Raw genomic sequence first — 25392 nt, forward strand, 5'->3', positions numbered from 1 at the left:
AAATTTGATTTGAACCAATATTTCTACAATAAATTAATGAGAAAACTCTTACATTAACACACTAAAGTATCTCTCACTGCATATGCAAACATGCTATAAATACTTGATACCCTGATGTTCTAGTGGTGCCATCAGCAGCGGAAAAAGTAAAAGATGTATGCCCTGTTAAACCGAATGCTTTTCCTCGTCATTAACTCGATATTTCAATTTTAAGTAGAAGTGGAAACTAATTAATAACAATTTAATTCTTTCAAAACATAAACAGTTTAATTTATATTCGTAACTATTGTATTAATTAAGCAGTGGTTTAAATGATACATGAGATAAATACTGTTATTTATCAAGACTGTGGGCAGTGAAGCATCAGAATCAAAGCAGAGATAACATTTAACAGCTTCTCCTAATTTGCTCCGAGTTAAATCCACACTTCAATTTAAAATGCTCCTTATGTTCTCAACAATCACGCCCCGTAAAACTAGAGTAGGTCAACTTCCTTTCATGCAGAACCAGCTTCTAGTTTGAATATGTCAGACCAAATATGCCGTCTTCTTTTAAAGGAAAAGTCCGGTCAGCAATGAATAACCAATACTTTTGCGGTGATTTCATGAATTTAGCAATAATCAGTAAAAAAATGAAAATAAATGTATTCAGGATCACTGAGTCTGGGACCGGCCATTTTTGCCCAAAATATAGTAACACCTCGCTCCTGACATCTTTCGGCAGTGACGTCACGGTGCTGTAAGCCTTGGGCCATTCTCCGCGCTTTATAAGCAAAATCAATGAGAACTACTGGACACATCAACACAATTATTGAAGATTTCGAGAGGACTTCACCATTGAAATTCAACAGACCCATAGTTATACCGACAATGCCCACGTGCATGGCAGTTGGATGTTGTAATACATTGGGTAAAAGTGAAAAAAAAACAGTTATTTTACCTTTCCTATTCATTAACCACCACGGGTTTGTTGTTGTTTTCAAGATGATTTGCATAACAGCGCTTTGTGACAAACACCAGATACATCATAGGGACTTGCTCAACAGCCGATAGCGCACCGTGACGTCACAAACCAGTAGGTGGCAGTAGTGTTCTTTGACAAACATGGATGCCTCCAGTAAAGCACATTTGAATGAAATTTTAATTAAAACAATTATCATTTATTGAACAGTATGTAATAAGTTTATATTTAAAGTACTTTCAGAAGTTTAAATTCTGAATATGAGCGGACTTCTCCTTTAAGGCAAACCCTGAAACTCTTTCCTTTTCTATAAAGTTTAAAGTAACACTGGTTGCTCTGAGCCATACGTAGCTGTGCTGTTAGTCATGCGGTAGGCTACTAGAAAACAAAGAAACCATCATCATGTCTGCACCTTATCTAAAGGTATTGAAACCAAGTTAAATCTAGCCCAGTGTATCTATGTTTAGACAAGCCAGCATACATGAAGGCCCCCATTATCAAAGTTTTTGTTGCCAAAACATCAATTTTCTCACCCTCTGTAGATATTTATAGTGGCCCAGTTCTCCAAAAAACAGCCATTTATGGAACCACTTCTGTCATGACATCAGAGTATATTTTGTTTAACAAAGACAGGCTGAACCAGTGCTTCTGGATTTGTTTGGGTTCCTGATTGTTTTTGTTAACATCTAATCACTATGGGCAGATGGTCACTCATTATGAGTCAGGTTCTTACAGAGGTCTCTTCCTGTTTAAAAGCAAGTAATTTCTTTAGACTGAAAACATGTTAAATCAGGACATTGGACAACTGCAAAATCATTGATTTGTTTTTGCTTCCTTAGATAGAAAACTTTTCCACTGGCTACAAATAAGCATATATTAGTACTGAAGGTGTAATCTATTATTAACATAGTCCTTTGCTAATTTAGAATACAACTGGAGCACACCAACTAAACTATGTAATGTCTTGCACTAATTAAGCCCAAACTTCAAAGAAAATGTATATATAGTACATGCAACAGCATGCGCACTACACGTGTCATTTTAACTTGTTGACAGAGGGAGCAAAGAACAAAACCTCTAACTTAGTTTGATTTAAACTTTAGTCAGTTTAAATATATATATATATATATTATATAGAGATTTCATATTTAAAGTCAAGTTTTTGAGCATTGAATTCATAGCTACTTGCTGTAGCTATATACAATGAATTCAAAATTTGCAATACATTTTTAAGGTTTTTAAGTTGTTTTGTCTGTAATTATGCCATATCCAGAGTTCAACTGGTCTATACAAATATAATATTTACAGGCTAATTTTTTAGCAAAATAGCCATTATCTGTAGCCCTAACTTAGATGTTTGTCTTAAATCTTCCCAAAAGATTTTTTTTGCCATGTTTTATTTCTACAGTTTAAACCACACTAATGAAATTGAACCACGTTTAGCCTCAAGCAATAACCTAATGCCTCAATTAAATGTAAACTGTAAATTGTTCTCCATTTCACATGAAGATTAAAATATGATTCAGTCTATGAGTTCAAGAGCATAATGGGAAATAACCAAGAAGGAAATGGTATATACCAAACAAGTCTGAAGCAGTGATCCCTAAAAGAGACAAGGTATAGACAATCATACATATCCTTGCTCTTGTTGGAAGACATCAATGGAAGAACACCATACGTTTCCTCTATAAGAGGACTCTTTAACTCCAGTCCCCAACGGCCGGTGTCTTGCGATTGTTAGATGCTTCTCCATTTCAACACACACAAGTCAAATAATTACATCACTACCAGGACCCCGAAGAAAAAGACTATATACTAAGGAGGTCATTTTGCCCTTTAAATCATGTGTGTTGGACGTAGGACATATCTAAAAGTTGCAGGACAGCGGCCTTCGGGGACTGGAGTTGAACATCCTTACACTACACTGTGGCTGAGTAAAAGAGTGTTTATCATGTCAGAGGAATGAGTACCAAATAAGATTCTACCATCTACTCCACCTCTTATACAAACAACTGCATTTCAAAAATCATCATTATCTTTTTTCTTCACTGAAGAAAAAAAAAAAAGATATTTCAGCAGATGAAGCATCTCACAACGGGTACAGGTGGGAACGGACTGGCAGTTTGAGTATTAACGGTCAGAGCAGCTGTTCAGTCCAGGGACGTCAGCCTGCCTCATCCATTAAATGAGAAACAAAAACAATAAAATAACAAAGCAACAGGGGAACAGGGCTGCTTTCAGAGCAGCCTCCATGCCATCTGTAGAGTTGGAGCCTGGTGCGTCTTTGGGCTCAAGAACAGAAAGAAATGGATTAATCCAGACCAAAGATAGCGATCGAGCCTTAATACTGAGTCAGACGAGGAAAAAAAATCAAAGGTACAGCTTATTATCTAAGAACCCAGCTTGACGTGAGATGGAGGTTTGCTCTACTAATCATCACCGCGGTCATCATTAGGATAAGAAAGTAAATGAATGTTACCTGAGCTAAAAGTCTGGTTGTGATTGTAAACAGCAGAAATCCTCTCTGGAAGATTCTAGCTGGATTTGCATCAGGGTATAAATATAATACCATTCCTTAGATCAGTCAAAATCAAACCATTTACCTTTAATGTAGCAAAACACATTAAAGGTCCTTTAGATCATGACATGGCAGCACTCAGTATAGCTACAGTTCTACATGCAGACAAAATATGTGTTGCTCAATAAATTGGGGGAAACATAACATATCTACTGCTGCCACATATTCTGTACTGATGCAAGGACAGTATTATTAAAAAAGAAATAAATAGCCCAATAGCAATGAATCAGTTCCTTCATTTATTTAGTTTGATTTGATGTGTAATATAAAATTATAGAGTAAACTAATAAAGATACAGTTTTACTCAAAGTCCAAATAAATCCAGTTTTATGTAAATACTAACAAAAAACAAAAGAGAGGGTCCAAGAAATGTCCAGGATGAGGCTCTATTATATTTAAGCTCTAAAGGTTAACGCCTTTTTCTCAACAGAAAATATTTTATAGATACTACAGATGCTCTAATCCATGTTAATCAAAAGCTTTGAAAACTCTCATCATGAACAAAATAATTAAGTGTTTTTTTAGGATCATACCTTTGGGCCACGATTTTCGAAAATCAACTTTATATCAGTTTCTGAGGTTGTCCAAGTTTAAAAAATGTGTTCATTAGAATGATTTTTTTTAAAAACAGACACGGTTTTTTTTCTAAATAACTCAACAGCTTGATGAAATCTTTTCTTTAAGAAAAAATAAGCTAAAATAAAAATTAAAACTTTCTCGTTTGAATAACATTAACAGCAAAGTATTTGTGGCTGAAACAAAATATTTTTTTCCTCCATCTATTTTTCTTATAACAAGTATATTGTGTATTTTCTTTAAAGAAGGGAGATAAATTTAAATTTGACCTTTATCAGTCGCTCCTTTAAGGAGCTAAAAGCAATGCCTCCTATACAGAGCAGCTGATTTAGATCACTAAGTTTGTATGAAGCAATGAGGTGCCTGCCCATTGAATGATATCTCCCTGCAGACCAACGCGTATATTTGTTATCAAGCGCTGAAGAATCCTCACCTATTTTTTCAGCTGCAGAGGTCAGGAGAGGAAACACAGTAAAAGGTAGTTGTATTGTTCTCTGGTTCACAATGTTTCAGCATGAACACTGCCACATCCATAGCACCTGTCAGCCTCAGGGTCAAATAAGGCAGGAAGGCTGACTTAAGAGGAGGGCCCATGACTGAACATCACCTGGGGACGAATAAGGGCTAGGTACGCCCCTGCCTGCAGCTGCACAAATCACAGCGTAAGAAAAGAAAAGTGTGGAGTAATGTGTAGTTACAGTAATTACAGTACACAAGAGCATTTTACTACCAAGTTTAAAGATAACAGCTGCTCAACATTTTATGCATGAGGCTGTATAGCGCTAAAGATTTTCAAGAAATATCCAATGACTCAGTGAGATGACTTAGGAAAGCCACTGAATTTGACAGACAAGTCCTAAGGAAAACAGGCTACTTAAAAACACACTATGTTTTCTTACAGAAAACAAGAATACTATGCTAGGATTGATTCTCTGGGGAGCCTACAGGTTAAAACAGCCCACAACAAACAAACAAACAAAATAAACAATGAAAGCAAAAAAACCCACTGCTGTTTTTAGTGGTACACACAAAGTCCTTCCAGCTGCAGCGTTTCCCCCCCAGTTCCAGCGTGCAGAAGAGATTTACCTATTTAAACCGGAGAAAGAACTGATGCAAATTAAAGGGTGCCATATTTTTTTTACAGCCAAATCACGACCAAAGACAGGCGGTCTTTTTTATTAAGTGCTTTATAACAGTTTACAGGCGGCTCCTTCGGTTTGGTTAAAGATTTGATTTTAACGCAACTAATAAAAAAAATTACGACAAAAAAATTAATAAAGGAAAATTCTCCTGCAAAGAACCTGTGCCCTTTCAATAAAAAAACAAACAAACAAACAAAAAATCAAAAGCTTTTAGTTGGTGTGCTTTTGTTCATTCATACAAAGAAATGAATAATAATCAAAAAAATATTATGCCTCATCATGTCATGGAAACAATTGGAGTAGAAGAAACTATTCCCACTAGAGTCATAACTGTTGTCTATATTGAATCTGCTCACATCTCTACCTCTGATCAACACCACCCAATCAGGTAGCAACGATCGTTTGAATATTTAAATGCTGTAGCTGTAGGCAGGGAAATGTGTTATTAAAGGAAGGTTCCCTTTGGGTGTGTGCACATGTTCTCACCTCATTTCAAAACCACACTTTGCATCGGCCTATCGTGTAACTAAAGTCACGCTAAAATTATTTCTGAGATAATGGCAACACCTAGGAAAAATAAGCTTGTTTATCAGTCTTTTGCAGCTATTATAAATGTATCATACAGTTATGAAGCAACACATTTAGCCAGATGAAGGCCCGTTAAAAAAAAAAAATGTAATAACAAACCAAAAAAAACTAACCTAAAGCTTGACATCATCTACAGTTATTAGTGTTTGAGCCAAAACAAATCTTCAAACAAAGTCTTTTAAAGACAGCTATATATTATTCTTCCCTTATCTTCACTGGTAATGTAAGTCTAAAAACATAATGCATTATTATAATTATATTATATATAATAATATATATATTATAATTAATAGAGATCCCAATTGGAAAATATTTTTTTCTCTGTTTTTAACCTACTGCTGATATTTCTTTACATTAAATATGTATATTTCCTATAGTGGTTAAAGAAACATGTTATTCTTATTCTACTATACAATATTAATCAAACATAAATCCCACTACTTAGTAAAACAGAACAATTGAATGGAACTTGAGACAGATCATAGCAGAGCATCAAGTATGCTCTGTTCTAATTGGAGAAGGAGCCTACTGCATCCTTGCAAACTCAGCAAAGACATATGTTCATCTGCTCAAGAAGCCTGGCACAAGTCTGTGATAAAGGAAAGACTCCATCACCCTTACCTTTAATGCCCTACACAGACCTCCTCTAGATATCAAGTCAGAACTGAGGTTTACCAGTCCAAAATGGAAATGTTGATTCCAATCAGAGGTAACAAGTTGCTCAAATCAAAAGATTACTCTTATGCTACCTTCAAACTGGACAGGATTCAAACAGAAGCAGCTGTTTTACATACAAAGTCAATGGTTGACTTGCATCAAGGTGCATCAAAAGGTCCTGCAGCACATCTAGAACAGCAGAAGTGGTGCATTATGAAGCATCTGAGCAGCTGAAGAAGCGCCTCATAAGCTTCTGAGCATCTGAGGTGCGTGACGCGCTTCACAAGCAGCAGCTGCCAGAGTTGGAAAATTTTAATTTTTGTTGCTTGATTCTCCACTTCAATCAATCAGAGAAGCTGATCTGGGGGCTGGCAGGGAGACAGACACAGCACTGCTGATGCAGATCATTACGGTCAATCCCCTAAATCAGATTATTAACTCCTAAATTAACTTCAAATGTCAAAACCTACCGGCAAAATACTTTTGCTTTTATTATCCTGGCACCTGCAGTTTGTACCGCATACCTAAAAAAAAACGCTCCCATCTACTTCCAGCCACCAAGAACAGTAGGAAAAAATCCCCAAGAGGCGACCGGGCCTTGGGCAGCTGCTGCTGGGGATTCCCAGTCACAGCGTACCGCCGGTATTTGGGGTTCTGAGCGCCTTCGACAGCAGAATATTTTAAGGCAGGATCATAATTTTGAACCGACTGCACAGACGATGTTTTCAGGTGTACTTTCAGCTTAAAAATGTATTAAAACTACTTAAACTGCCCTTATCAAAGTAGATATAGCAAAGCCAGAGAACACAGGAACAGCAGAAGCATCAGATGCATCTGGACACACTTTACAGGATGCGCTTAGGGAACTGACCAGAATAAAAGCATTTACTATAAAAAGAAAATATCCTAATCTTCCTTAAACGAATCAACATTTGTTGAACATTTTTTTATTGCCAAACAAGTTGCTTTTCTTAGAATTTAGCAAATGAAGAATCTGAGTGTATCCTGCTGCCTATACTGTGTTTTAACATCTCCTACCCTTTAAGAACTGGAGAGAAAAGGATGGGAGTAGTAAGTGAAGGTTGTAATTTGGAGGCGCTAAGCTTTAGATAAATCAGAAGCTAAAAATTACTATGAAAATAGATCCTCAACAGTAAATACACAGTCATGGACACAATTATTAGACCACCTTGTTTTTGTAATGTATAATGCTAATAACTCTAGAGCATTATGTCACAACAGAAAAGAAACCATAATGCCAAAAAGCTGTTGTAGGTAATCCAATGGCATAGCTATTTATGCAATAACAACAGTGAGTTTGGTCATTATCAAGACAGAAATAAAAAATGGGTAAATATCAGCACTTAAATCACACATTTAATCACTACTTCAAGGTATTCTATTTGTCTAAACATATTGTGGTAATAGACATTAAAACAAACAATAAAATGAAGAAAAACATAGTGTTCTAGCACCGTAAATATATCCAGAATATTGCCAACCCCCAGGAAGAGCCGTATTGGTATGGGTACTGCGGAAATACAACAAAACAGCTGTTTTTCTTTTAAACAGAGATAAAACTGCCTGTGTAAAAAAATTAAAATTGTACTTTAACTTTGCAAAGCCATAACCTCTAAATGCTCACAGAAAAAGGCTGGCTTTTATTTTCTTTTAGGTAGGCTTTACTCATAGGAGAAGAGGGGCACAGAACTACAAAACACTATTGTCACACCTGATTATGTGGCGTCTGACACAGAATCAGCAGGGAAAACAGCAATGGAAACAGAAAAACAACTTGGAGACAAAATCTGTGATCTCAGATTCACCTTGTCTCCAAACCACCGTCCAAGGCAGTGATCCCTACTAATCCCCACTTTGCCTGGCTGCTGGGTTGAGCCAGAAGGCATGTTTACAACAGCAGCATTCATGTATGCTGACATTCTGTCTCTCTGGACGTGAAGAGAACAGACGAAACTTTAGGGAGCTTTGCTTTTGGTTTCAAACAAAATACCTGACACACCTGTAAGTACTGTGAGGGATGCAAAATAGTTCCTGTGAAAATAGCTAGTAAAATTTTCCAAAAAGGATCAGCGTGTCTACTTCAGCCACAGTTTCCGTTACCATTAAGGTTATTTAAAGATTATTTAACACGGTCATTTATAACTGAACTAATGTATAGAGATTTATTTTGGGGAGAAAAAAGAACCGAAACACTAAAGTCCCATAAATTAATTCGACTGTGATCATCTGCTTTTTTGTGCTAAAATGAATGAGTCACAGATTTGGATAAGTTTCTCATTTAAGCTGCACAGAGATAATGCACAGTAGATGTGATACATTCCATTTGTTGTAACTGGTATGTTATCAATGAGATGAAGAAGAAAGATAAAAATCAGAGAAGTCATTTCAACAAGAAAAACAGCTGAGACCTGATGCTACACTGTAAAACAAGGTTATCTCAAGTATTTATACAACTCCAAGGAGCAATAAAAATGGAACCTAATTAGGTCCAGGTCTTGGAGCAATGTTATTTAGATGCAGGGTCTAGCCAAGTAACGGATCTGCTTTCCTTGTTCCAATATACGATACATAGGAAGACAGGGAATTTATTGACAAAAACAGGATTTGCTCCTGCAGATTGCAATGTCTCCATTTCAGCTCGTTATTGTGATCTACATCATCAATAGCCAAAACAAAGCTCCAGTTAATTTGCTCTTTCATTATTAATGTATTTTTGCCCAAATGCACCATTATTTGCAGAGTTACTAACCATATGGGATATTTTGACCCCTAAACAAACTAGGGGTAAATGAGCATTTTAGACAATTCTGAATTAATTGATTATCAAAACTCGCTCTTACTAAAGCTGATTCCTGATCCAATTCTAAGTACTGGGGGTTTGAAGTTTTTTTTTTTTTTTTTTCTACAACTGTGGGGTTTTAATAGTGTTTTGTGCACCATTTCTGATGAGGGCGAGCTAAAATATAACAAGCTGCTGATGTAATAATGTATTGTTGACCTGAGTTTTTTAACTGTTTTTTGTTACATTTTTGTTCAATAAATGTTTTGTTAAAAATCAAAACATCAAGTAATTTAAAAGGATGAAATGAGCAGCTCATAGGAGCAGCAGGCCGGCAGATTATGGGAGTAAAAATAATGCAAACATAACAGATATCTGCTGTTGTCGCACTCAGACAACAGAGGTGTAGTCTCTGAATAATTCAATCATTTTCAAACAATCATTCTATCAGAATTCTGGACTGGCTTGCTCTGTGTAGGGTTTCAGGAGGGCAGTGCCCTTTTCCACCATACATTAGGCAGGAACGCAGGGTACAGAAAACCTTGACAGGCTGCAAGTCCATCTCAGGGAAATGGAGAGATGTATAATAAAAATGATCACCATCATGTACTGTGGGAGGTAGTTTAAGGGACCTGGAGAGAAACTCTGTATGCACAAGGAAGAATTAACAAACTTAAAGGTATTAAGCAAAACAACTTGAAGATAACTCTTCTTCTGCTGCTGTTATTCACAGATGTAAATTATTAGTCTGCATTAGTGGCACTGAAACTTACCCCATTAACCAACCCACAACCATATTCAACAGAAAGGCTTTTTTTTCATTTAGACAAATAAAAACTTAACAAATAGCCCTTCCTTTGAATACGTAACCTAAATCTAAACCAGAATAAGAAGCATTTGAAAATCTTGCAAACTTAGCTGAGCAGCTGTGAGAATTCAAAACCCAAAACAAAATTTCAACATGAGCCAATCATCCGACAATAAAAGCAATCATGCTTGGCAGGGAGGATAAACGAGGAGGAGGAAACCACTGGATATTGGAGAGAGTTCTGATGCATAGAGATTAACAGCAACACTGCCTGCTTCTGTTGGCTGTGTTCATCATGGAGCCGTTCACAAGTCAAACCAAAGCCAAACAAAGCGAAACTCAAAGAATTGTTTAAGTACAGCAATTTTAACACTAAAGATAAAAAAATAAAAACATCTGGACACCTGAAATGTGATAAAGTTGGAGAAGAAGAAACGTGGATTGGCCATCATGGAGATTTCTCAACAGATTCAAACATTATAATGATAAAACAACATTTGCCTTGAACTACAGGCCCATAGTTAGAGCTGCAAAACTGTATTTGTGACACAATCTTAAGAGATGTGATTTGATATGTATATATATATATATGTCATATGTAAAGGAACCGTAAATTATATTAAGTGATTTTGCAACATTCACTTATGCCCAGGCACAAAGCAACACTATATAACCTGTTGAATTTTAACCTTTAATATAAATTGGATATGTCTCATCTATATTAAGATTTATTCTTAACATTTTTTTTTTCAGAAATAATAATCAGCACTGGAGAAGATCCTACTTTTCAGTTAAGCTGCATCCCCAGACATGCAGCCTTGCTTAAACATTTTATTTCAAAGCATTGTCAGTGTATTTATCCTCTCAAAATAATGTAGGCAAGGATCCAATCAAAAGCGAAAAAGGCATGTTGTTATTAAAATACATTAAGTGTAATTTTTTTATTAAGTTATTGTTAAATAGTTTTATAAGCTCAACTTAACCACATTGGGTTGTTTTTTTATATAATACAATTAGTTAAACACACATGAAAGCTGAACATTTAAGCAACATTAAGAAGCTGTGAAAACTGATCTAAAACCCCAGGACTCATACATACAAACCTATAATTTGACAAAGACAAGTTAAATTCCAGCTCCCTGGTATTAGGACTATTGTCCTACTGTTGATATAAAAAAAAGAATTAGAAGACTTTGTACTCAATATTCCCTCTTCAAAAATATGCCAGAGAAAAGTTTATTTCATCAGCTCATCCTCTACGGTTACCATTTGGTATCAATATCAGTTTTCACCTGCTGCTAACTGTGACCACGGGGTAAAGTTACACAAGAGTTGCCCAGGTTCATGACAAAGTTTATCGCTGTGTTGACTCTTACTTCACTACTTCACCCAGTCAGCACCCTGAGTCATATGCGCTGACAAAGCCATGGAGAAAACCAAAAACATTAAATCATCAGAAGGAAACTTAAACCACACCTTAAAATCAAAAGTTAGTTAATTCATTTAAAAACCTTCCTTCCATTATCTGTTTGATTCAGACAAGAACACACTGGTTCTGTAAACAAAGAATAGACTACAACCAAAAAGGGGTGTGCTGTACTGATACACATGTGAAGTCCTGTGTTGGCATGTTGCAATCACTCAGGAATGTATAAGCCTCAGAAGTAATGAGGAGTTCAAGTTTAAGAAAGTGAGGGGCCGATTAGTATCAATTCAGTTTATTTATATAGCACCAATTCACAACACGTCGTCTCAAGGCACTTTACGATTCACCAAATAATACAATCAAATTGATTCAAAGTTTTCTAGCTAAGGAAAACCAGTTGATTGCATTGACTCATTGACTGGAATGCAATCCCTCACACTAAGCATGGTTGTAGTGACAGTGGAGAGGAAAAACTTCCTTTTAACAGGAAGAAACCTCCAGCAGAACCAGGCTCAGTGAGCCAATAACTTCCTTCATAAAGCAGAACTTTGACCAGAGTCATGAACACCACAGTGCTGCCTTTGAAGCTCTGTACAGCTGATCAACAGCCTGTGGTGGTGACAGTAATTACAGGTAGGGTGTCTGTGTGAAACCTGAGGAAGGAAAACCTAACCAGCAGAGTTTAACACCTGGGCCTAACTCTACGGATAACTAAAACAGATGAGTGCTTCATGTCCAGCCAAGTCATACTCACAAATTTCTTTTTCCCATCTCCATCGTCGTCTTTTTTCTTTGATTTCTTTTCCTTCTCCTTCCTGGGTGCAGCAGATGAGCTCCCCGTGTTTTGATCCATATTAATATTTGACGCACAGGTCGACACGTGTAGCGAAAAAATGTTCCGTAACTTGGAGGGTAAAGTTTATTCCCAAAGCTCCTGTGTTAGTATCTCGGAAGGTTATGCACAATTAGCAGAGGTCTGCTAATAATTTGGTAACCAGCCAAACGACCCCCCCTTTGCAAATCTGCCCGTCTTTATGGCTGAAGGAGGGAAATTCAAAGCGCAAGCCTCGCTGCTCGGCTCTAGTGGCACGAAAACAACCTGTTGCGTCTGAGGAATACCAATGAGTATCTACCTCCGTTACTTCCTATAGTTTACACCATCCACGACGGTCACCGTGGTAATATTAAACCCCCAGATATGCGGCAGAGAAAAAGCTAACGTTAGCTGTAGCCGCGGTTAGCTTACGGGCTCCTGTAAGGAGTTAAAGCGGAACAAAAAGCCTCCAGGACTGTTCCGCTGCCGCCAGTTTTTTTTGGCGACAACAACGCGGGTTCGGTTTTATAGATGCCCAGAATCGATGTTGTGTCCGAAATTGGTTTCCATGGCTGTTCGACAAAGTTTAGGGAACTTTTTAACCCCTGGTTGACGAGAGGGAAGCGAGTAGTTCTCAGCGGTAGACTTCTTCCTGTTCTTTGACAGTCCTGCCAAGGGGGCGGAGCCATGCCAAGGGGGGCGGAGCCTGCGCGCAGGCGCTGCACCTGAGAGGATTTAACTGACAGATCACTGCACTGCACTGATCAACACTTCTTCACGTGTTTACATCCCACTCAAAACCTGTGCAAAGATATACAACCGGAATTCTCTTTCATTTTTTAATAATGTTTAACTTAAAATAAAGTTTAGTTCCATTTAAAAAAAATACACTTAAATTAGCCATGAGTACTTAACAAAAGTATAGACTTGTTTGCATTTAGTTATATTACAACAACAAACTTCATTTTATTCGGTTTTATTATCATAGAACAAGACAAGCAAAATTGTGAATGGGAAGGAATATGTTACAAATTAAAACTTAGAAGTATCAACATCTGAAAATTGTAACCACTTTTACAATCCCTAAGGGATGACCTACCAGCTCATATTATGCACATTAAAACTGGTGTTCAGTTGGTTGTTTTTTTTTTTTGTTTGTTTGTTTTTTTGAGGATTTAGCAAGCAGATTTGCATAAAAGTATTCATCTCTTATGTTTATTTTATGTTTTTTTATTATCTTGCTATAGCCACCACTCACAGGTTCTTAATCCTGGCTAAAAAAAAAATAGTTAAGCGTGAAAAAATGTATGTACAAAACAAGAGTATGTTTTCACACTCATGACAATGTTGATCCTTTGGAATGTAAATATTGTAAAATAGACATTTTAAGCAGAATATTCTAAACTTTGAACATTCCTTTAGGTCGTTCTATTTCCCTAATCTGAAAATGGCACAGCAAAAAAACATACCAAGACATGGCACCCACATACACTGACAGGATAGGAAGCGTGATCATCTGTCAGAGAGGAGCAAATATGTTATATTAAAAAATGGAAGTGCTGCAGAGATCCACAGCTAAGGTTGAAGAATATGTGGAATAGTGAGAACTAATATTTGAGCAGAGGTTTAACTAAGTAGAAATACTTAGTTATTGTGCTTAAGTAGCTTTTTATGTACCTTACTTAAATATCTGTACATCTGAGAGCTTTTTACTTTTACTCCATTCATTTGAACACATATATTTTTTTTTAAACATGTTTGATAAAAACAGGGGGACAACAGCTGCAACAACACAGGAAAAATTAAGAGGGCAATTGAACCTGTCGAGCCCAGTTTGAGCCCAGTTTGTTTACCAAAAAAACTGATAATGACATGGATGAAGTGGGGGGAAGCTGGGAAACATTGCAGACGAAGGATCGGATTCTGAGGCACACATTTCCCTTTATTAAATTTGAAATGTAGGCTTCGATTTCAACTTTAACTCTATTTGCAACTATTGTCCTGTGAACAAACGAGCTCTAAAAAGTATCCAGCTGTTGATGCAGGACCTCTGTTCGGTTCAGTCAATATTAGCCTGTCTGATATTAAATTTAGAACAAAATTGGACCGAGTTAGAATTTATTTTAGGTTCTCTTTACCAGCATGGCGAGCAAAACAGGAAAAAGTAACTTTTAAATGTGCATTGAATTGTTGTTTAAATACCAGTTTTCAAAATAGTATTTTGTATCCTTCAAAAAAAAAGGTAACTTCAATATTTTTGTCTGTAGGTACAATGTAAAAGCTGTATTTATATTTTACCTTTAGTTTGGTAAAGGAGTTTAATCAGTACTTTAGTTTTGCCAGAGTGTTTTTTAAACCATTATTTGTACATTTAAGAAAATGAAGTAAATATTTTTTACATCTTCGTATTTTTACACGGTATGAATCCAGTCTTAATGGAACAATAGAAAGAAGAAACTCAATATTGAGGAGACATAAAAAAAAAAAAGATTTATAGTTGCTTATAAGCCATGTCAATGATTCAGTAAAGCTGTGGAGGAAGGTGCTCTGATCACAAGAGACCAAACATGTTTTGGTCTACATGACAAATGTGAGGTGAGAATTCAACTCTAGAAACTAAAGCAAATTCTGCACTTCACCCTGATCAATGCTTCCCCACAGGAAAATATGAGCGGGATGAAATCCTGTTTGTTGGGATACTTGTCTTTAGCAAAGGTGTGAAACTAACCCAAATTCATATGAGATTAAAAGAACTAAACCCATCACATCCTTAAAGGAAAACATGCTGCAGGCTGCACAAGCCAGGATGGTGTGCTGTGGTTCGCCTTCCAGTACAACAATTAATAAAACACCAAAGTTATGATGGGATAGTTTCATGTGTTGGAATCTCAAAAAAATACATTTATAAAAATGTATGTTATAAGGGGAGTGGTGGCCTAGTGGTTATCGCATAGAGCCTGGTTCTGAGTCCAAGCCGATTCCCAGAGACTGCGTCTCTGAGCAAGAGCCTTTATCCCACACTGCTCCCCGGGCGCCCCACAATGGCAGCCCACTGCTCCCCAAGGGGATGGGTTACATGCAGAGGTAAATTCTCCAATGTGAGATCAATAAAGTTCAATTATCTACAGCTGAACTTAGCTATCTGACGATAAAATACTGTATTTTCAGATATGTCAGTGTGAAATCAACATTTACAAAGCTGATAGAGACCATCCCTAAAAATAAGTGGATGTAATAGTATTGAAAGGGATGAGAAAGCATTGATTTATTTAGGCTGAGGCATCTGCCACATCTGGGATTTTTATTTTAACGAACTAATTTTCTTGTACCTCTTTCCTTTAATTTTAAACTATCCGGGAATTTGTGTTAGTCAGTGAGTTTAAATTTCAACAAAACACACGGATGTAGCTGGTTTTATCGGACAAAATGCCAATAAAGTTCAAGGCCTATAAATACTTTTACACGGAAATGTATAAGCAAATGTCTGTAACCAAAACAGGTCATTTCATCTGTTTGGATCTGTGAGGAATTTCAGTCTCTTGTGCTGGAAATAAAATACTCTAAGTAGCTTTAAAGTTAGGGGATCTTCAGAGGAAGGCAAAGTTTCCTCAGGAAATATCTGTTAGGTTTTTTTTTGTTATTTAATCCATCGTAAAACATAAAATGTGAAAATGGTTTTCCTCAAAGCTCACTGTAAACTGATGTAGAGGGATCTCACTCCATTTAGCTATTCCCAGTGTTTCTCTTTCCAAGGTAAAAGTGCATCCACTCCCTCACTATTCTCTTTCTTTCTCACCACTATAATCTTCATATAATCAACATCTGATTTTCCTTAGGTCACAGATTCCTTGACAGCAAAGATGGAGACGTTCTAATTCTTCATGTCTTAAAAAAAGATTAGTTAACCCTGGTGTTCTTTATCGTGAAAAGACAAACTGCACACCTCTCTTTTAAGGGATTCACTTTTCAGTCTCTATTATTTCACCTTTTTGTAAATATACTTATATATATCTTCCCAGCCTTCAGCAATTTGCTCTGCAACTTTGCTGCGCACACAAATAATAAGACCTGAAGCGCCACCTTGTGGTTGAAATGTAAACAGCAGTTATTTCCCCGGCCCCATTGTAGCAGAATGGGTTAATTTGGTTTGGTTAGATGTTGAATTAGTTGGTTTCGATTTGACTTTACATAGAGTACAGCAACTGCAAATAAAATATATTTTTTCATACATTCATTTCAAATCTATTATGGTAAATCAACACCAAATTATGCCAAAGTACAAAATAATCATCCAATTCTTTACTTAATAAAACAAAACATGAAATTTTCCTTATCAATTGTATGGGAATCTCTGCCCTTCGACTTGATATTAGTTGAGACATATAGATGAAATTTTGACAGAATAAATGTTTGGTATTATTTTGCTGCATTTTTCATGGATATAACAAAGTATAATTGAGTGCATAACTTTGACTCAGACATACACAAACTTGTAAACAGACATAATCTCCTCTTTATCACTAACATTCAGAGAGAGACAGAGACAAGCCCATTTTATCTGTCCTGGTATGTGAGTGATGTTTCCCAATAACAAGTCTGGAAAGCCTTGAGCATCACCGGTGGCAATGAAAAACACTTTGGGGTTGTTGTTTTTTTTTATCACACAGGACTGAGCCACGGGTCCTCCTTCTTTTGGATTTTATGATATCACATTATTTCTATGAGAAGTTAATTATAAAAGTAAAGGCTTGATAAGAATAACAGCCTTGCGGCACTGCATGTTAATGCCTCTGTGGGCTTAATAAATGATAAAACAGTTGGCCTTTCACATCAGCGGTTTACACCAGTTTGTCCTGTATTGTTCACTCATGAGTAGACAACCGGAAGGACTCCAGAAGACATATCAGTTTCTTTATGCAGCAATATATAACCACCTTAATCTGTCATTTGATATTTTTAGAGTTCCAAAAGGTTTCAGATTGTATTATTCTACTATAATTCCCTCACAAGACAAGACAGAGTTACAGTATAACAAAATACTTTTTTACAGACTAGAACAGTAGTTTCTATGTAGACTCATGTTTTTATGAAGAAAAACAGGCCCAGGGCTCAGTTCTGTGATGCAAAGTGTAGGCGCCACGTCAGATTTGTAAGCATTTGGATGAGTTAATGCTGGAACGAATGACTGGAATGAATATCCTGGAAAAAAAAAAAAAAATTGGCTTCCGTTTTGTAGAAAGTTTCAGGTGAATCATGGCAGAGGATGACTGTTTCACGTTTCATTCTTTACATGAGCAGAAACTTCAGTCCTCCCTGATCATTTTGCAGGTCCCCACTGATGTGTTTCTACCTTTCTCAGATCTGTGGGCAAAATCTCATAACTGATTACATTCCAGGTTGGAGATCCAACAAATGTGCAACTAAAGCTGACTATATAGCATGAATTCTAGAGGTTTGTCCCTCTGGGAGGTTATTTGTAGGAGGTCCGGGCCTCTCTCAGTGACCTGTCATATGGCATGGAGGCGAAGAAGGAGTTCCTCAGCTGGCAGTTGATGAAGAACACAATGAGTAGGATCAGCAGGAACAGCAACAGGCACATGACTATGTAGGTGATCAGGTCCGGTTTGTGCAGCTCTCCCTCCCGGAGCCCCCCTCCTCCTCCGCCCCTGCCCGTGGTGGGTCTCAGGAGGGCTTCCACGCTCACAGAGCCGCTGTTGGAGGCGTTCAGGGAGGAAGGGGCGTGCGTCGTGGTCTGAGCCATAAGCACCAGGTGGAAGTCCGGGGAGTCGGTGGAGTTGAGGAGGATCTGCCTCAGCATGGCGGCTGGGGGGCGCACCGAAGGTCGCCTGAAGACCAGATAATAAAAAACAAACAGAAAAGCATCGGGAGAAATATTATATTTCCAACTGACGGCTTGGGTTTATTAACAATTCATAGCAGAATAAAAAATGAACAATTAGAGAGTTAACATAATACTATTTAGGAACGTTGGCAAAACCCACCAAAGTATTCTGGAGTTATTGTAAAGTAGCTCAAAACTCGAGATGATTGATTTGTTGTCTTTTTTATTTATTTATTTATTTTGCTGGGGAAAAAAGGATACTTACTTTAGTGTGAGCTGCGAAGATTTCCGCAGGTGATCTAAAGAAGTCCAAATCTGGGATCCGCATTCCTCTGCGTCCCCTGCTCTGTTCGCTCCAGCGCCGCCAAGGACGAGCCGCCTGCTCCTCCGCCGCGCGTCGACAGCTTCTTATCGGCTCCCACACAAGCTGAGCGGCTCCGAGTGGCTGCAATAACTCCCTGTCCCCTGTCACAGAGAGCGGACGGCACCAAATCCACGCCTGGAGACGAAACCAAAGCAAAACATCGCTTTCACCTCGATCCCAAATGCCTTAAACTGCCCTTTCTGCAAGGAATGGAACAATATCTAGATGGATTTGGAGTTTGAAGTTGAGCGCAGGTGCTCATGCATGTAGCCAGAATTGCGCGCCGCAGACCTCCTGCTTGCGCGCACAGGAGTCAGGGATGATCGCCGTTGCTCGCGCGTTTGATTGCCCTTTTTATCCCGCAAAGAATCGATGAGTGCTGATTTGATACTGTTCCTACGGCCTGCCCTTAAGAGTTCATCGATCTGGGTCTCCTAAAGCGAGGTAGAAGGAGGGGGACTGATAGATAACAAACCACAAAAGCGCACCAGGTCATAGACAGCTTCACATCCTCTCTTTGGGCTGCCTGCGTGTGACAGAGAGGGAGAAACAGAAGGAGGAGGAGGAGGGAGGGAGGGAATTGCAGATCAGGAGGCACGCACATCCCCGGACATCATGTCTCTGATGTTCCCTCTATTTTTTTTTTTTTCCGTCTATCTTTTTTTGGTCTGTGGAACTAGAAAGGTCCGTTTTCAGATTGGTGACAGGAAGTCCATTCCCAACTCTGGTTCATTTCTGGGCCGGCATGGGGAATGTCTCACACTGGGGTGATGAGAGAGCAGTGGAAAGGTGTTAGACTGGAGGCTGCATGTATTACCTCATATGATTGATCAACCAGCAGAATAGATCTTTATTTCCCAAATGATAGGTTCCAAAGTGAATAGAATACAACATTTTGTGGACACCATACAATAAATTGTTTGGCCATTAAGGAATAAACATAAATAAAAGCACAGGAGCTGAGACTTTAGGTGTGTTACACAAATACTTAAGAGAAGCAGCTGATCTGATGTTGGGAGGAAGATTATTTCACAGCCTCCTCTTATTTTCAGTCAGGATTAATGGACAATCAAACAACCTTGATTGAAGATTTGATGGGGCTAAAGTGAGTGCATCAATTTACCAGGCCACTGATGTCAGTGGGAGTGTGCCCTGGATGCTGAATGTATGGCAGCCAAGGAAAGTTCAAGAGACTGTACTGTAATACTACCATCATAGAATGAGGTGTTGGTAAGCCATACTGAATCACCTGCAAACAGGAGGCTGACTCATTGTTTATTCAGGAAAAGAGCGAGATGGTATCTTCGCTTGATGAAACAAAGCATGAATTAATGTTTCTATAAAACAGAAAGGGACTAAAGTGGTTTCTTGGAGAGAGATAACAGATGTAAATGGTCGTTTTTATAACACCTATGATTCAAATGGATCAGACAATGTTACTGGAAATTTTCTTCCGTGCAGAAATGAGCAATCTGTTTTACTGTAATTTAGCAGAAAACATTTAAGAGCCTACTAGCTGCTAATTACTGCCAAGAATTGCTATTGAGTCGTCCCTTTCTATGATAAGAGATCGGTGAATCACCAGCGAGGCATTTTTAAGACACTCAGGTAAGTTTTTGAAGTAGATTAAGTGAGAGAAAAGAGAAAAAGATCAGTCCATGTATCGACACCTGCAGTAAATGACAGATTTGAAGTACCAGGCATGAGTCTATCTCCTCAGTTATCACAGAAAACCTTCTGTTTGATAAGACGAAGCAACAATCCCTGACAGATCCTACAAAACTGAAACATGTTTTATTTTTTTCACAATCTAAATTTAGGATATCATTGACAACCCTGAGGAGAGCTGGGTTTTTCTCTTGGAGGAAAAAAAAATCTGTTGCATCCAGCAGATACTAACACTTCTTCCCACCCCCAGATTTTAGATATAAAGACATAGATCAGGTCAGTTTATGAGCCCTTACTTGGATTCATGGTTCTTCAGGTTGTTTGGTGTTTGATTGAATCAGTTTTACACTTTTGGGTAAAAAAAAAAACGCCCTAAGAGACTGATTTATTTACAACCACCAGGCTTTTTTGAAAAATACCAGGGGTTATGATAATATCAGGAACCAGAGTGTTTTATAGTTGCTCTTTATAACAAAAACAATATAAGAAATAAGTGGACCTTGGCTTTGTTGGGTTATTTCAAAATCCTGATTTATTTATGTTGATTTGTTTGCTCTGTGTGAAATTCATTTGACATTACCTGATACTTAAATGAAGGTGCTAAAGATGGAGCCTGGGAGCCAGTTTGCTCTCACATGATGTTTCTGACATAAGAGTGCATACAAGAGGCTGCACTGTTTCATATTCATCTGCACCTGCTGGCTCTAAACAGAATGGTATGGTAGGGGCACAGAGCACAAGGACAGAGGGACACAACACACACATGCATCTACACTGACGCTCACACTCATCGTTCATTATACTAATACAGTGTCCCATTGAAAAACAACACAATAGGCCACAATGACAAAAATGTGTTTACCTAAATCATATACCAAAAGAAATCTGAAAATTATGCACAAATACTTTGCTCTGTCTGGGTGTTCTGCATGTGCTTTACAGGATATGCAGCAAGAGGATTATAGCTATCTGGTGTTTTGGGTGATTTACATCTCCTTGGAAATCTCCAAACAGCCTTGTTTACATACATAAAGGAGCAGAAGTTATTATGATCTATATGGAGATTATACTATAAGGCGTCATCTCTTTATTATGCTTTAATATTTTTTATTGCAGTGTTTTTTCTTTGCTTTGACTTGCTTTATGTTAAGAGGATTACTTTTCTTTGAAACCATATGCTCTCAGTTCCGAACAATTTTTCAAAGAAGATTAGGATTTCACGTCCAGCCAAGCAAATTACGTATGTTTTTGCACATGTTGCAAAGGAATAACAAAGCTTTTTGGCATAATGAGAGGCAGGGTTGTGCTGTACAGATATCTCAAATAAAGATAAGTGTGGTAATTTACCGAGTTAAGCAGATGTAGTAGTTTTAAACAAGAGATAAATACAAAGTATTTTTTGTGCAGCTGATAGTACAGACTTCAAGTATGTGTGAGTTTTGTTTCTGAGCATGGTGTGCTCACATAATGAACCCTATTATATCGTATTATATCTATTTTCTTCAAGCCTTTTTAAATGACTTTACGGAGGGCTTAAGGCAGAACAAGGGAGCTTAGTTGGACCAGATTTAATTAGTATGAGCACCCATCGGGTGGGGTAATATCAGCCTCCACTGATGTTGGGTTTTTTGTAAGCAGAGGGATTGCAGTGGAGTTTCTTTCACCACACTCACCATTATTGAATCTGTTTAAAAAGATCTTTGCATTATGGGGTGAAAGTGGTTTGAAAAACATCAGATTTGCTTGCTAATATACCTGATGCTTGTAAAGAAATGATAACTACTGAAAGCAGGAAGAATTGTATTGTTGTACACTGTGTGAATGAATTCCTTTTCAAAAACTAAAAAAAATGAATTCCTATAGCCGTGTTCAGAAACCTGAAAAGTACTTAAGCTTCAAGTTAAGTTGTAGCTTACATCACTGACCACCATTGCATTACATTTTATAGAAATGTTTCCTGTATGATGGCAGAAGAACCATTTAGTTTTCTTCCAGCTTGGTTGAAATAACCGTTTATAGGCAAGTTCCAAATGTGATATTTTGGAAGACCTCTTAAGTCTCATAAAACCTCTGTTTCCATAGATGAAGGAAAGTAAATCAGAAAATCTCTACTGGTTGTTCGAAGTTGCACTCAGCTTTCCACATTGATGTCTACAGTCCCATTTAACAAACGCACATCAATATTGTTAAACTCAGATTAAGATTAGCCCAAGGCTGTTTGTGAAATGAAAACAAATGGATATGATATATGCAACACACATGAGAACTCCTGGATTCTTGGTTGGAATACAGGTCTTGGGACTTTTTGCATATAGACATGCATCAGCTCTTTCGGTGTACTTGCATTTTCTCATCTAGTCAGAATTGTGTTATTGTGTTACTTGTTGTCGCTTAGGTGCTAGTTTTCATTTGCACGGTTGTCTTTTCTGTGATGCCCTGTGACACACTGGCAGCCTGTCCAGGGAGTACCCTGTGCCAGCCCAGTGACAGCAGGGATAGTCACCAGCCTTAATAGGATCCTACATGGACAAGAAGATTTACAGTGAGGAAAATAAGTATTTGAACACCCCGCTATTTTGCAGGTTCTTCCACTTAAAAATCCTGGAGGGTCCTGAAATTGCCATTGTAGGTGCATGTCCACTGTGACAGACATAATCTAAAAAAAAAAAACATAAAAAAAAATCCAGAAATCCTGGCTGTGTGCGTGGGGTGATTGTCATGTTGAAAGATCCAGCCTTGACTTATCTTCAATGTTCTAACTTAGGCAAGGAGGGGTTTTCCCCAAAATCTCACCGTACATGGCCCCGGTCATCCTCTCTTTAATACAGTACAGTCGCCCTGTCCCATGTGCAGAAAAACACCCCCAAAGCATGATGCTACCACCCCCATGCTTCACAGTAGGGATGGTATTCTTGGGATGGTACTCATCATTCTTCTTCCTCCAAACACAGTTAGTGGAATTATAAACAAAAAGTTACATTTTTGGTCTCATCTGATCACATGATTTTCTCCCGTAAATCATCTGGAACATCCAATGGTCATTGGCAAACTTAAGACCGGCCTTGAAATGGGCTGGTAACCTTCCTCGCCATGCATGATTTCAAACCATGATGTCTTAGCGTATTGCACATTAACACTAGCCATGGAAACAGTGGTCCCAGCTCTTTTCAGGTCATTAATCAGCTCCTCCCACATAGTTCTGGGCTGATATCTCACCCTTCTTAGGATCACTGAGACCCCAAGAGGTGAGATCTTGCATGCAGGCCCAGTCCGTGGCAGAGTGATAGTAATTTTTAGCTTCTTCCATTTTCTAATGATTGCTCTAACAGTGGAACCTTTTTCACCAAGCTGCTTGGTAATTTCTCCGTTGCCATTTCCAGACTTGTGGAAGTGTACAATTTTCTCTCTTGTGTGTTTGGACAGCTCTTTGCTTTTGGCCATATTAGTGGTTGGATTCTTATATGGGGTGGACAAGTGTCTTAATGCAGCTAACGACCTGGAACAGGTGCATCTCATTTAGGGTAATAAATGGAGTGGAGGTGGATATTTTGAAGGTAGACTAACAGGTCTTTGAGGGTCAGAATTCTAGCTGATGGAGCTAGCTGGTGTTCAAATACTTAGTTACAGTTGTATCATACAAATAAATAGTTAAAAAATTAAATAATGTGATTTCTGGATTCTTTTTTATATGTCTCACAGTGGAAATGCACCTATGATTTCAGACCACTCCATGATTTCTAAGTGGGACAATTGCAAAATAGCAGGGTGTTCAAATACTTATCTTCCCCACAGTGGATGGTTATAACCGTAACCTCTCTCAAAAGGTATTTAGTTAGATGGAACAAAAAGACTTTGTTGTAAGATGGGGCTCAGTTATTAAAGGCTGAAAGAGTATTTCTCACAATTTCAGGGATTTTTTAGACCTGAAAACACCCTGGCTGCTGAATGTTGGGCTAGGATCTTAACTGACTAAAATGGCATTTCACTGATCCTGTTTTATGCAGTTATGGCAATTATCTTTCATACTAAGATAGAAGAAAAATCTTTTTTGCACTGACCAAGTGGAGTAAAACATACGTTCTGGTGGTGACAATATTTTTAATAACCAAAAGAACAAATATGAAAACTGTGTGGTGTTTTGTGAAGTATTTAGACTATTTGTTTTAGTTTGCACGTTTGCAAAACTAAACTTTGGTAAAACTTTTGTTTTACCAACGTTTCCTCCCCATTTCATACTAAATGTGGTTATGTAACTCCAATAAAGAATTTCTATGGACAATTAAATTGTGCACAATGACGGTTTATATACTCAAATACTCACTATTTAAAAACAGCAATCCTGTGTTGCCAAAAATAATTTGGTACAAATAGCATTTAGTTTAACTTAAAAACTAGCAAGTGTACAATAAAAACAATAAAAACAAACAACACAAACAAAAAAAATTGCATAAGGATGCATAAGCCAGGACATGGCTGAAGCAGGTTTTTATTAAATTTACCTTCCAGTCTTCCTTGTTCCCCAGCTAACATCAGTCTTAGTGAATTTGATTAACCAAAAATAAAGTTCTGCTATGTATTACATTCATTCTGGTGTTTTCCCACTTGGGTCCTTCAGCCAAAGCAATTGTTTGCAGAGATGTTACAAGAGCCCCAGAGGGTCCCATTGTACAAATATAGCCAGCCAGGATAAAGCAACATTTAAGAAACAACAGCCTTTTATGTAAACCGGTAAGACAGTAGAGACAACCAGTAATATTCGAGAAAATATGGAACCACAATACTATTAGAGAAGCTACAATATATATTTTGAAATGTTTTCCCCCTTACATCTAGGCCAAGGAGTCAGATTAAAACAAGAGACATTTTTCTCATAGAAAACATGAACGTTTGCCTCGGGTCTCCTAAAACTTTGCCAGAAAATGCTAAATTATCGGATGAATTCAAACTTACTGTAAGCTTCTGATAAAAAGTCCAAGGTGTATGTTTGACCGGAAAAGGTACAGAAAGTCCCTTCAAAAACATTACAGTGAAACAATGTAATGACACAGGTTTTAGTCACTATGGATAAAATCCTTTATGAGTCAAAACTCCCTCATGACATCCTGAACAGCAAAAAAGAAGAATACATCAAAGCTGATTAATGACTAGTGGTGCATCGATACCAATACC

The 25392-nt window shown here is 37.7% G+C and overlaps 1 protein-coding gene across 2 annotated transcripts in view; it reads right to left on the reverse strand.

Moving 5' to 3' along the window:
- Nucleotides 1–13002, reverse strand: part of diaph1 (diaphanous related formin 1) — a 132959-nt gene extending 119957 nt beyond the window's left edge. Inside the window, exon 1 of one of the 2 annotated variants that reach the window (XM_015394854.1) lies at nucleotides 12290–13002. In XM_015394854.1, the coding sequence (XP_015250340.1) occupies nucleotides 12290–12388 (99 nt within the window). In that variant the 5' untranslated portion in view covers nucleotides 12389–13002. The remainder of the gene's footprint in view (nucleotides 1–12289) is intronic. The other variant, XM_015394853.1, reaches the window with a different exon arrangement.
- Nucleotides 13003–25392: the final 12390 nt, after the last annotated feature.

Source organism: Cyprinodon variegatus, unplaced genomic scaffold, assembly GCF_000732505.1.
Source record: "Cyprinodon variegatus isolate N-32 unplaced genomic scaffold, C_variegatus-1.0 Scaffold711, whole genome shotgun sequence".
Taxonomy (NCBI): Eukaryota; Metazoa; Chordata; class Actinopteri; order Cyprinodontiformes; family Cyprinodontidae; genus Cyprinodon; species Cyprinodon variegatus.